At 36.3% G+C, this 13823-nt stretch overlaps 1 protein-coding gene across 2 annotated transcripts; it reads left to right on the top strand.

Moving 5' to 3' along the window:
• The first annotated feature begins 4503 nt into the window (after positions 1-4503).
• Positions 4504-13752, top strand: LOC103710643 (uncharacterized). Of its 2 annotated transcripts, none has more exons than XM_039127149.3 (8): positions 4504-5183; positions 9939-10097; positions 10374-10472; positions 10622-10723; positions 10960-11088; positions 11824-11964; positions 12050-12385; positions 13375-13752. In XM_039127149.3, the coding sequence occupies exons 1-8, from the start codon at positions 4695-4697 to the stop codon at positions 13663-13665; spliced, it is 1746 nt and encodes a 581-aa protein (XP_038983077.3). In that variant the 5' UTR covers positions 4504-4694; the 3' UTR covers positions 13666-13752. The 2 variants fall into 2 exon arrangements, with proteins under 2 accessions (XP_038983077.3, XP_088572508.2); XM_088716382.2 differs by having other exon boundaries at positions 4506-5183; positions 10969-11088.
• Positions 13753-13823: the final 71 nt, after the last annotated feature.

Here is a 13823-nt window from a genome sequence, read left to right as displayed (position 1 = left end):
CTTTATATATCTTATTCTTAGCTATCTGTGATGATTCTTGAATCTTGAGTCTTCTTGGTATTTCTTTCATTAGACTCGCTTGGATTTTGTGGATTGCATTAGTTTTATGGATTAAACCTGGTTGTAGGTTATTGATTTGCCTTGAAAATTCTTTTTGTTCAACATAGATTGATTTTATAGGATTTAGTTGATGTACAACATTGATCTCTATCTGGTCCTCCAAAATTGTGATATCTCTTTATCTACTGTTTAAATGACGGAGATTCCAAGGGTATAAGCTTTTTCTTTATTGCTTCAATGGGGAAACAGTTAAGAGTCAAAGATTGTTAGAGAAACTTCAGTATATATAATTGCAATCTCTTAAACTCTGCCTTTCCATGTCCAAAGAAGAAAGTATTATAAATATGAATAAAGATATGGAAAGTGGACAAATATATAAAGAAGTGACCAAGGGTGGAAAGTGCAAGGAAAGTTTTAAGGGGAAGAAAACTGTAAAAGGATTATATCAGAAAGACCAGATTTTTCATATACCTTCTTTTCCAACATTCAGGTAGGGAGGCTGGATGGTTTCAAAGAACTTTTCATGCAGACAATGATTATACTTCCATTTTCATGACCAAGCAGTTGGGTTCAGTGATCAGGCGCAGTCAAGGCTTGGCGCGCTGGTATTACGTTGCTATTCCTTTGGAGGAGATTGTGCTGTCCTATGCTGTGATGCAAATATGCAGGGTTTGTGAATAACTGAGTTGATTCGGGGGAAAATATGATATGGATGTTATGTGAACCGGCTACAGAGCAGAACTTATTGTATCGATCGGGACTAATGCATACGACTTACCATACTATATCGATATCAAACCAATACACAGTATAAGAAATACATAGTATAAAAAAACGTACCAACATTTGGTACGTTGAACCAATCTACATACCGACACTGTAATAAAATGATACTGATATGGGGTTTGGTACTAAGAGAGCTTGTAAGCCTCTTAGTACCAACATTTGGTACATTGAACCGATCTACATACCGACACTGTAATAAAATGGTACAGATATAGGGTTTGGTTCAACATTTGGTACGTTGAACCGATCTACATATCGACACTGTAATAAAATGGAACCGATCTTGCTTTAGAGTGCTGCCATGATACCCGATAAATTTTGGATTTTCTCTAATCCACTTGTAAGCCTTTAGGCTGAGCTGAGATTTTGGTAAGCTATGTCACTCGAACAACTTTTGGTTATATTATATTGATAGTTTATATCACAAAATTCATTTATCATGCAACATCATCATAAAGTGCCCTTGAAACAGCTAGAAATCAATCACATTGGCGAGGAAGGAGATCGCTAACAGCTTAGAGCATGCAGTTGCTTAGGGCCGGGTACATGGGGGAAGTGGAACTCATTTTAAAGCAATAATATTTTCTCATCATATATATCAACCTTTTTTCAATATGGAAAATGATCGTCATATATTGTGATCGCAAGATATCACAATATATGATGGACGGTCAGATAAGATCGTAGTTTATCTCACTAATCCCTTCTTAAATTTAGGCTCTACTAGTATTATTTCTTTTTGGAGATTTCCTTGGCATCCATTAGTATGATATCTAAAAAGAAATTCCGGTTTCCTGACCATCCTTCCATTAGACCTTTTCAAACGGGTAATCTCCCAAATCTATTCTAGAATGTTAAGCTATCCAAGGACCAAGGTTTTTCTATTTATCAATCCAACCAACCAAAAACACAAAGTAAAAAGATTTTTGGAAGAAAGAAACATGGGATTTTTGAAAAAAATGAGGAGAAAATAATATCGCTTGCATCGATGAGTACAGAAAATTGCTCCAAGAAAGTGACATATAAGTTGGTGAAAGACTAGTAGAAAATTTGATCCAATGACCTTGACACCATCCGATCAACCGAGAAACCGAATTTTCTCCTCCCATCTGATTTTCTAGTCCTTTTCTTCATTACTTTTGCTTCTAGCTCGACTTTTTTTTTTTTTTTACTTTTAGTTAGAAAATTTTCTTCCATTTTGTGCATTTTATTGTGCTACTTTTATCTCAGTTGGATAAGGAATCTCCCTCGCCTGCATCCGATTTGATATCAAGGCTTATTTCATTCCTTTTTCCTCCTCAATTTAGAATTATAAGAATATAAATAAAACTTCAAGCCCATATTTGATTCCACAGACTTTTTTTTTCTATATTTTTTCCTTATTAGTTAGAATTTTTGAAAAAAAAAATTTCTTTTTCACCTTTGACCCACCCTAAATTTATCCCATTTAAGTTTGGTATCAAAGTGGTCGCTATAAGCCCAATATAGTTTTCAATTGGATTAGTACTCCTTACCAAAGACTTCCAAGTAGTAGTAGGATTCCTGCAGCAGTCTAATCAGTGGGACTCCTTTAGTTGCAGTTCCACCCGGGCCGGCATTTTTCGGTAACCAACTCCTGTTTGCGTCCGGAACCGCCCACCCACCTTGCACTCGAATTTAAAATTTAAAAAGACTCTACCAACTTTTGAAATCACGGTTCGTACAGCAGGGACATTTGGCGCCATCAGAAGGCCAGCACCAAGAACTGAAGCCACGTGGTTGAACAGCCGCTGCTTTCCCCCTCGGAGCTCCAATCTTTTGCCCGCAGGGATCCTTTTTCAAATTTCCCGCGACACCCGGTTGCCGTCGCACACCCGCAACTTTTCATAATATAACCAAACCACCCTTCCCAACTTCATCTTTTCGCATGCACCACCCTCTCATTTAGGTTTTTAGTTTTGGCCTTTAACGTGCTAAGGTCAGGCTCGACCTATTAAAACCCAAACTTCGTTTGCAAGCAGGTCCCTTTTAAGTTCTAATCTCGTTGTTTGGACAAGCTGCATACGCTGAAATTGTTACACTTTTTAATTGCGAGGGTGATGATAGCAACCACCTGCAACTACCACCCTGGTTGCTAGTTTGATTACCTTGAGAGAACTTAACCATATGGTTCTTTTTATTGAGTTTCCATGGGTGGAAATTAAGGTGTTGGAAACGTGACGGTGGTTAGATTTAATCAGATCCTTGAATGAGGTTGGTAACTTTGGTTGGAGCTAAGAATGACCATGGTCTAACCTAAATTAGATAATCAATGTCGATTGCATTAAATGCAAAGACAGTAACATAACTAACTCTTAAATTTTTTTAGGGAAAAACCCACTCAGTTGGTGATAGTTTCATATGGGTAATAGGAAAGCGCCAAGCGAGTTGTTTTAAAGAAAAAAACATATTTTTATGAAGAGATTTTGAGTAAAACTAACACTGATCAATTATCAAAGAAAACATTTCAATAATTACGTTTTTGCAATTATTTGGAAATGATTAATCACTTGGTTTGACAACTATATTCAATATAACATGCAAAATTCTATAATCTAATATAGTTTGTTATATATATACATCAATAAGTATATGGTCCCTAAAAATATTTTTCACATGTACTATCATTATCAAGAAATGATGCTTTCTTAAGATGTTAATACAGTTTGTAATGAAAAAGATGCCCCAGAAAATGTGTAGACAAATATGTAGAATCGAGATTGTTTGATTGAGCACTTATATGAAGGAAACAATTTATGAACGCGTTTCTTTTCATCGTTGCCAACGAGGATCAAGATATTTCAATAAAAATAGTTCTTTGTTATACTTCTTAAGGACATTACATTCTTCACAAATTTCACTCATTCATATTATTGTCGTATAACCAAACATATCTAGTCTATTTAAACAGATATAGTTTGATACATGTTTAGTGTTCATGCAGCTGTGCAAAAGAGCCGTAAATGTCGAACCTAAATATAAGTGAAAAAATTAGTAACTATGGGTACTACAGCTCGACACGAAAGTCCTAATCTCTGTCCTCCCGACAAAAGGCACGAAAGATCAGCCTTGGATGCCCAACTGCCCTCCTTGTTATAGGAGTTATATGTTGTTTATCTAATAAATAAAAAAAATAAGTAAATAGGTAAAAGTGTAAAAGAATGTTGCTTTTTTATTAAATATGAAAAACATCACAATAGAAAGCTCCCAAGTATATTACACCATGCATACGATGGACCATGAGACTTGCTTGAGAGCAAAACTAAGCAAAAACTCTGCTAAGTTTATGGGCAAATTTCGATTGCCTTGGATGACTTGCAATGCGACAGCGCCGACGGTACCTTCAGCCTTCGCTCGGCGGTGACCATAAACCATACTCGTCGATTTGAACGTTGTCCGAATTGACTCCTGCGTTTAAGACCGCCCTTCTTCTGGTGGCATCCTCGCAATTTCCTCCACAATTTTAGGCCTTTACTCCACGAAATATTCCACTAAAATTATAGCCGATAATTACACTTCTTAATTTAAAAAGTACACACACCTGCTCTTCCTAGTCTCTGTCTCACCGGAAAGGAAAGTAGCAGGAGGAGCGAATCTATGCAGTAAAAGAGTGTATATAACTGTTTTGCAATAATTTTATACGTTAAAAATCTCCAAATCTTCGTTCGCTCCGCCCTCTCTGTCTCTCTCTCCCTCTCGCTCTCGCAAACACCAAATCCCTCGTTTCTTCTCTCTTGACCTAAAAAACCCCTAAAAAATTGCTGATTCCCACCTTTCTGCCTCGATCGCAGGCCTTGAAACGCTGATTGATCCTCCGATCACCGCCGGCGATGGCGACGGCGGCCTTCAGATCGACCTCGAGGCGGCCCGCCGTCGGCGGCCGCGGCGGTGCCGAGGACGCCGGGTCCTCCAACCGCGGAGTGGGCCACCGTCGGTCGAGGAGCCTCGGCCGCTACTCCGGCCGGTTTCCGCCGCCGCCGCCAGAGTCCGACGAGTTCTCGACACCGAGGAGCAGGTTCGTCAACAAGGTGAGGGGGTCCGGCGTCCCTGACATCAGCCTTGATGATCTTGCCGACGAGTTCTTTCGGGCGAGGGCGGAGTCGGATGAGGAGGAGGAGAGCAGGTCGGCGGCCCGCCTGCCCGATCGCCGGAATTCAGTCGCTAGCTATAGGATGGAGACGGAGGCTTCTCGCCTGCGGGGGAGGTCGGTGTCGAGGCCCCCTGACCGGAGGGCTGTGAACGGGAAACCCACCTCTGGTGGTAGCTCGAGACGGCAGCGATCCGTGTCAGTAGCTCGGCATCGTTGTAGTGATTCGGAGGTACCTTCACTGTTTTCTTGACATAGAACCCTAAGGCCGAATTTGGGAATGGGATGAGGCTGGTTTAACCCCGTTTAATCCCGCCTATCGCTGAGATAATTCCTAAATATCCATTTTATCCACCCCTAGATGCGAAATATCCATTTTATCCACCCCTAGATGCGATCCCCGACAATTCCGTCAAACTAGGCGAACATGGGATAGATTCATACCAGGAGAGCTATAACTTTGGCTTAAGCAGATTGTGTGGGAAAAAGTGGGAGGGAGTTAATTTAAAAAATAATCAAACCGCCCTCAGAATTTTCCTTCTATTGTAATGCTCTATTAATTTTATTACTATATTGTTATAAAAATAATTAGTATGGCTAATAATTAGCAATTGATGCTTAATATAGTATGATATAATATAATAATTATAATAATATAACGTATTATATTAATATCAGTATTTTTAATGTTGATATTATATTAATATATCTATATTAAGATATTATTGTTTATTAACATGGTTGTATCAATATATTAGATTAAAATTAGTATACGAAAAATATATTATTATCTTTCTAGTATATTTATATTGACATTATAACTAAAGCATTATGGAGTAACATTGGAAGCACAAACTTGTTTGATTTGAGAAAGATGATTAAAATATTTTTTAATTTTAATTAACATCATTCATTGTTTTAACAGTATTTAGTTATCCTCCAAAATAATCTAAATTGCAGACAAATGAAGAACAAAGTATTGCAAGAGCAAGTTTGACCAATATGGGTAAATTTTATTTTTTCAATACTTATTCTCAAATTTCATCCAAACAACAAAACTGTAATCATTACATGGGATTATAGCATTACTACCAAACAAAAATAAGGCCCAGTCCCCATTAAACCTATCCAAATTTAAGCCTACCCATTATAATGCGTATATATATATCCCTAAAGTCCCAGTTACCTATCCAAACTAGGCCTAAATCCTCTCTTTCTTTCCTTTTTTTTTCCTTGGCATCAGGATAGCTACAAGTCATGCTGGCAATTCTAAAGAATTCAAGAAATTTTTGTGATTGTGTGGAACTGCATTAGTTTAGCATCACTCTCTTTAGTTTGTTTTCTTTTGTGCTTTGGACTCTTTTCTTTTCGTTTCTTTCTGTTTTGTTTTTGGTGCTTTTGTGATCAAAATTCTCTACTTATGTTCCCCTCCATCTTAACTTTTAACAGCATTTTTCAGGTTGTGCTGCATTAGAAACAATCACTTGTTTTTGAGAAACTGATTTACTAAATTGAAAGAAAAACTTTTCTTGATAGTTATTATATGCTTCTTACCTTAATCATGGAATGCTTCTATTAGTTCTTTCCCATTTGCTTCTTGTTTCGATAACTAAAAGGTGAATTAATTTTTGGAAGGTAGTATTAATTTAGGCTATCAGGTTAAACCCAATTCTCTCCTTAAGAGAAACATGGTTTGTTAATTTGCGGGCCAGTTCTTGGTCGTGTGGCCATTTTCTTAGTCCTTCATATGGCATCTATCAGGTTAAAACCAATTCTCTCCTTAAGAGAAACATGGTTTGTTAATTTGCGGGCCAGTTCTTGGTCGTGTGACCATTTTCTTAGTCCTTCATATGGCATCCATGTAAAATTATGACCGGGACAACTTGCATCCATAATGTGACTGGATGGCAACATTGAGGTTATGTTATCAATTCTTGTCGTGATATTAAAGAAGTTTGCTGTTTTGTGGACTACATACATAACATGACAATCAAACTGAAGGTTTTGGTTACATGGCCTTATAGTTCGATACATTTTCAAATTCTTCAAGGGATTTTGCAAGAATTTGATTATTTTTCTGTAGCATTCTAGAGAAGAAAAGGATCTAATGGGAAAGCAATACCCGAAGACTTGAAAAGAGAAAGGCACTGGAATGATTGGTTGAGTTAGGTACTGGTGAATGATATCTGTGTATCTTTGTCTTGGAGCATATGTGATATCTATGAGTCGCATTCAGTTTTGCAAATTATTCCAGTTAGAAGGTTCATGAAATGTCATGCTAATAGATGGATGTATATGCATGAATTGTTCATGTCCAAATGTTGATTTTGAGCTTACACCAAAGTTCTATGGAAACTATGCTGACTTAATCAGGGCATTGCAGGGAACCGAGAGTTGTCAAATGCTAGCATGGAAAGTTACAGAAACTTGTAATATATATACTAAATGCATACGAGAAATGTGAAGGAAGCTTATTTACATACTTTTATTTGGATGGCTATATAATGATTAAGCTCATGCTGAACTTCTAAAGCATGCTCAATATTCTTATCACGACAAAAAATAATATCTATGAATATGTATCGTCTCAGATAGTGTTGTTTTGCAACTTTTTTTTTTTTGTTGACCATGTTTAGTTTGATTTTAGCAATTTTGGTATTTTAAGTGAAAAAAGAACGAGTTCAGAGAAAAAGAATAATAAGCCAAAGTCATAGATGACATATTTCTAGAGTACTTGTTACTGTTTGGCATCATTAAATATTTGGTATTGATGCTTTAAGTTGAAAATCTGAAACCATCAAGATTATAAAAATCTTTCAACGACCAGTGAAAATGTTTATTGAACCATATTACACATCATAGAAACACTGCATTTAAATGTTCTATGATTTGAGCTCAAATCTTGTAAATTTGTGGGTGGGGGATCAAATCTATCCCTTTTTTCCTCTTTCGCTCTAGAATTTATTTCCAAAATTCTAAAAACATCTTCTAAGTCTCGAAGAAAAGTTGGCTTTCTTCCTAAATGATTCTGAGGTTTTAAAAATTATTAATAGTTTGCACCAACTAATGAAATATGCTTAATTAAATGAAGAAATGACTAAAATCTGAACACAAACAATCAAATAATTGAATTGATCATCCATGACCTTTTCCCGCTAGTTTCAGTAAAACTGAGTGAAGCTACTGAAGCTAGTTACATTTACCTTAACCTAACCAAAATAAGTTTGTGGGTCAATTTGGCATGGTGAATTAACCACAGATATTCGAGTAATAATTAAATTGAGCATTTATAACCTTTTCCCATTAGTTTTAGCAAAACTGAGTGAAAACACTGAAACTGGTCACCTTTACTTTAAGCTAACCGAAACAAGTTTGTGGGTCAATTTGGCTTGGTTTCCCTGAAATCAGTCTATTTCAATGAAAAAGTTTTGGTTCCCATGGAAACTTTATCCCTTCTTAAAACAGATTATTGTATCTAGGAAATGAACTAATAGTAACATGCATTTATGTAAAACACAATATCAACGAAAAAAGAAAACTTCGGATCAGATTAACATCTATTATAAATTTATATTGATGTGTGGTGTCTTTTTAACCGTTTGAATGGAAATGCAACAGAGTATGTTTATTAGATTGTATTAGTGTCTCTAGAAAGCAATCTAAAATAAGATACCATATTGTTTTTTCAAATAAGAAAATACATGTACCCCTTTAGATACCATGGATGTCTGACTTACCAAGGAGGTATATACCATGTTACCTAGACACTCGGCACAGGTACCAAGTGTCATAGTGTCCTTGAGTATCGGACATGGCAACCTCCAAAAATCTAGATATAGGGACATGTCATATAGTACAGAAAATAATATTATTCCATGTAAGTAAATTATATGTGTGTGTGTTGATCATGGTTAGCAATACCAATTTTGATACCCGTATTAGTATTATGGTGCTATAGTGTCTATATAGGCTGGTTCGTGGTATCGACACTTGGTAGGTTCTCTATACCAAGTATCTATTTGCTACCAGTGTTTGTTTGGTGCAACGAACCATGGATTTTTGATGCTTATCCAAAAAATAGAAACTGGAAAGGGGATGGAGAGTCATATATGCTCTCTTACAAACTAATTAATAGAATAGCCATGAGTGTGCAAGTTGCTTTTGAGTTATTTGGTGTAAGATTACTCGAGATTTGTTAAGGTACTTAAATTGATAATTGATCATGATTGTTTTTTATACTAAAGCATATTGACACCATTTCAATTGTTCATGTAATCATGATAATTTTATATTGAAAATATTAAAATGCTTGGCTTGGTGTCCATATAACCTTGATAGCCTTATACTCAAAACATAAGGACAATTCACTTGGAGCATACACATAATACAAAAAACTTAGAGACACTTTGTTTAAAGTGTCCATATAACCTTGGTGATTTATATTAAAAATATAAGGACAATTTACTTAAAGTATGTAGCACTTGAAACTCAGAGTTCCTTGCACAATACTAAAAAAAAAGTGCTAAGTATCAGACAATTTTTGCTGACATTAGCAGGCACTTTAGATTGGAGTATCCATTTGAGTTCTGTCAACCATGTCCACCTGTCCAAAAGTATTATCTTCCAGAAACCTGAAAAATGCAGTCTGAATAACATTCTGTATGACATGCAGTGTCCATATATGATATGATCATATTATTTGGTATGACATGCTTTTGTCTCTATTAACTTGTGGAACACTATCAACAATTTATCTTTCGCTTCAGAAGGGTGTCTTGTATTGCTAAGTGCTTTTGTGCCATGGACAAGTCCTATCCTCATCTCTGCACTTTTGGAAACCGCATTGTAGTTGATTGCAAATCTGCAGTTGGTATGAGAAATTTTGGTATTTTGCCACCAGCTGATGATTGTGTGATATATAGATTTTCCTTGTTCCTCTAAAAGATAATAATTAGAAAGTTTGATTATTTTATCTTATTGGGTACAGAATGTCTTGGACCTTTGTGACAACACCACTCAAAGCAAAGGGAGACATATTGGCAGCGGTAGCTTCCAGTGGCCTTCATCACAAAACCCAACAAAAACAGGTGCTTTGGGAAGATCTGGGAGTCAAAAAGATTTCTTTCAGTCACATGATAGTTACTCGGTAATTATTCTACTCTAAAATTATATGATTATTATGCATATTACCCTCATTGGAGCTGTGATGAGTGTTATATAAAAAGAACAATACAGATAGGAGATCAAATAAATAGTTGCAAAAGGATTGGTTTTTCTTGAGTATAGGTTTTATTGGAATGTGTTGATACCAATTATCGCACCCTTTGTTTTTAGTGTTGGTTTGGTGAAATAATCTTTAACAACTGGAAAAGTTGAATTTATGTTCCTTGCTTTTCTTCTCCTTCATTCATTTTTTTCATAGAGCCAGTCTTCTTCGCTAACTGATGATGAAGCACGGGAAGTTCATTCAAGTAAAAGTGGGACCGAGAAAACAATTCAGGCAGTTTATACCCAAGAAAAGGTTAGTTTTGCTGGTTGAGACCAACACTCTAAATGAGCCAGTGTTCAATATCTGTAGCAGTATCTTAAGGGATAGAGTTCAATCAATTACTCAAGTTTATTCAGTTCAACCTGTGCATCTAACATCTGTAGTTTCCATTTCATACTCAGATGGAACATCCCACTGGGGATGCGGAAGGGACTGGATTATATGAAGCCATGCGCAAAGAAGTGAGACATGCAGTAGAAGAGATCAGGACAGAGCTTGAGAAGGTTGGTGTTCTTCATGTCTCAATTTTTGTCTTCATTAGTTGACAAAAATTTTTGTCCATCTTATCATTAGTTGTGGCTATTTCTAACCCCAAATAGTTGAAGAGGCTTGTTCTTATTATAATCATTCATTATAGTTTGTGCTTGTCTTATAATCTTTTTTCATATCATCATTTATATCTTCATAATAAGATAGATATGAAATATACTTTACTTTTCTATGCTAATCAAACTTGTAGTTTATGCAGGTCATGACAAAAACAGAACGCACAACAATTCTTAATGACAATGAGAAACGGGCAAAGAGTTCCAACATTATCCAAGTTATTGCTGATATCAGAAGGAATTACACCACCAAATTGGAACAGGCATGATATAGGAGAATCCTTTTTGATGCCTGTGACAATGTTGTATCCGGTTATGTTTTGCAATAGCCGTATAGTTAATTCTGATAATTCATGTAGGTGCAATTGTCTGTCTAATCTGTCATGCTGATATATATCCCACTACAATTCCCTCTGGGTATTACATTTTGAGAATATGTGTAAGAAATGCATGGGAATGTGGGAAGCAAAGTAAGGCTAGATATGCACTAGAAAAATATTTTTTTACTCGTATCTTTTGTGTGCCTTTTTGTTTTCCAAAAGCATCTTCTGATTTCAGATTACATGTGTTTTCCACTATTGATCACCTTCCTTCATTGCTTACCATACTGAGGATACCAAACGATCATTCTGCTATGAAGTTGAAGTCACCTAGGATTAGTAAACCACTACGCTTCATTTGGTCATGTAGGTTGGGACAGAGGTTCCTCCCTCAATCAGTATTTGCCTCGTTTGGGTTTCTGGTCTTTCCTCTTTTCAGTCAAAGTATCTTGCTTCACTGAGATGTCCTATTTTTTCTTGATCGTCATACATTGGCATAATGTGTTGTAGAATTTGATAATGTTATGTTCTTTTACACATTTTTTTTTCAAAAATGATGGCAAAAAAAGAGAGAGATAATGTTATGTTGAAAATTCAGATTAAATTATTCTAAATTTATAGCAGCTGCTTTTATAATTTGCTGCATATTTAAATACATTTTTATTGCTTTATTTCCAGTCGGAGAAGCGGAAGCAAGAATTACTGGCAGAACTAGCAGTAGAGGAGCAGCGTGGTCAGGAGCTTACTAAAATTGTTAAAGAGTTGCTTCCTTCGCCAAACCCAACAGCTGCTCCAGAAAGATCCTCACGATCGAGAAGAGTAAGCTACCTCTTAAGCATCCTTTGTAGTGAATTCATCTTTCTTTTTTTCATTACAATACCTTTTTCTGTTAAACATATATCAGAGAAGCAATGATAGAATAAGGATGTCGAAACATCTGACTGAAGAGGCCGAAAGATATTTTGAAGATTTCCTTTCAAATGTTGAAGATACAGACATGTCTTCCTTTGATGGAGAAAGAAGTGATACAAATTCGACGATAAGAGACTTGATAGTGCATGATCGTGTACCAGAAACACCTGCAAGTTTGACAAAAGCTGCTCCACTGCCTGTTGAGGCAGATGGTGTTGTACTTCCTTGGTTGCAGTGGGAGACCAGTAATGATACATCTCCTTCACCATGCAAAACTGAGGCAGAGGTGCCGGCAGCATCAGGAAATATTTTGCCTGCTTCAGCACAGGTTGTTATTTTTGTCCTTATTCTTTTCTTGAATATGTTTTCCTTACTTGTTTTGAATGTGATGGTGAAATCTATAAGTATTTTGTGGACAATAACCTCAGATTTTTCAGATCTTGCAAGTTTCATGACTCATATGAGACAACAAGGCAATAAATGTGGTGTTGAACTCCAAATGCATTTTGTTATTTGAAACAATTACAAAATATGCATTATAACTCAGATCTAACCCACAGTGGTAGATATGATTTTGTGTGAGAATAGTATTTATTGTGACTCTTCTTTTTAAACTCCATGGGCTCGTTTGGTTCGCGGGAAAAGAAGGGGGGAAAGTGTGGTCAATGGAAAAGTAATGAGATGCCTCTTGTTTGGTTGGAGTTTTCAATGGAGAGAGATGAGAAAGTTGTATTCCCATGGGAATATGATTCCCATGTTTCATGAGAAAGTTTTTCCCATGAGAAACATGAGAAAGTTACTTTTCCATAAGCCGGAAATTACTTCATTTTTATTTTTTTCCAAAAAAATCCTTCAGCATTAAAGAGGTATTAAAAACTTAATTTTTATTAAGGGTATAATAGGAATTACACATAACTTTTCTTGGAAAGTGGACGGTCAACCAAACATAAGCACTCTGGAAATCTATCACTTTTCCATTATCAACCAAACATGCCAAAAGTACTTTTCCAGGCATCTTCTTCTCAGGAATCTGCTTTTCAGGAATCATATTCTTAAGAGGAAAAATGTTTCCCGCGAGCCAAACGAGCCCCAAATGCTGACTTTCTAAGCATTATGATGTTTTATGGGTACATCATGTTTTTGAGAATTATTGCATATAATATTACCATGAATGCATTTATTCAGACATTTGCTCATTACTATCTTACAAATCAACTATTACTTGTACCGAGTCTGTGTTGCTTTTGAAGTATCAAATTCTCCTTGGCTGGTTGAATTGTGAGATAACGACTTCTCTATGACATAATATTATTTCAGGAAGCAAGTGCTGGATTTGATGGTGGGAAACTCATCAGAAGTAGTGTTGGGAGTTGGAGCCCTAAAGGTGATCACAGCTCCTCTGCGATTTCTATGGACCAAAAAGGTGGCAGACTTGGAGATGTAGTAAACCACCTGAGCAGTTCCAATGGTAGAGCAAAAGGGTCTAATTTTTACATGGATGATTACCTATCCTTGCAACACAATGAAGATTTCCTCTTCGAGAGGCTGAGACAGAGGCAGAGAATAGACTCAGGTAGCCTGATTTTATGTGGAAGAACCATACTATAGAGCTTGGGTGATATTTAAATAAGTTTTGCTCTCTTTGTATCACGGTTAGTGTTTTATATAGACATTCGAACTGATTATCTGCCTAAATCGTTGAGGGTTAAATGTCTCCTTTTCGAATTCAAGCTACCACCCCCGTTTAAATTTTTGCAACTGAAAGG

Source organism: Phoenix dactylifera, chromosome 2 (genome assembly GCF_051530095.1).
Source record: "Phoenix dactylifera cultivar Ajwa chromosome 2, Ajwa_hap1_PhDact_Kaust_v1.1, whole genome shotgun sequence".
NCBI classification, from domain to species: Eukaryota; Viridiplantae; Streptophyta; class Magnoliopsida; order Arecales; family Arecaceae; genus Phoenix; species Phoenix dactylifera.
This window is presented reverse-complemented; position numbering and strand designations above follow the sequence as displayed.

Coding starts and splice junctions, on each gene's coding strand:
- LOC103710643 (XM_039127149.3), top strand. CDS start 4,695: ATGGCGACGGCGGCCTTCAGATCGACCTCGAGGCGGCCCGCCGTCGGC. Junction 10,473..10,621: donor CAGTTTATACCCAAGAAAAG/GTTAGTTTTGCT, acceptor TTTCATACTCAG/ATGGAACATCCCACTGGGGA. Junction 10,724..10,959: donor TCAGGACAGAGCTTGAGAAG/GTTGGTGTTCTT, acceptor TCAAACTTGTAG/TTTATGCAGGTCATGACAAA.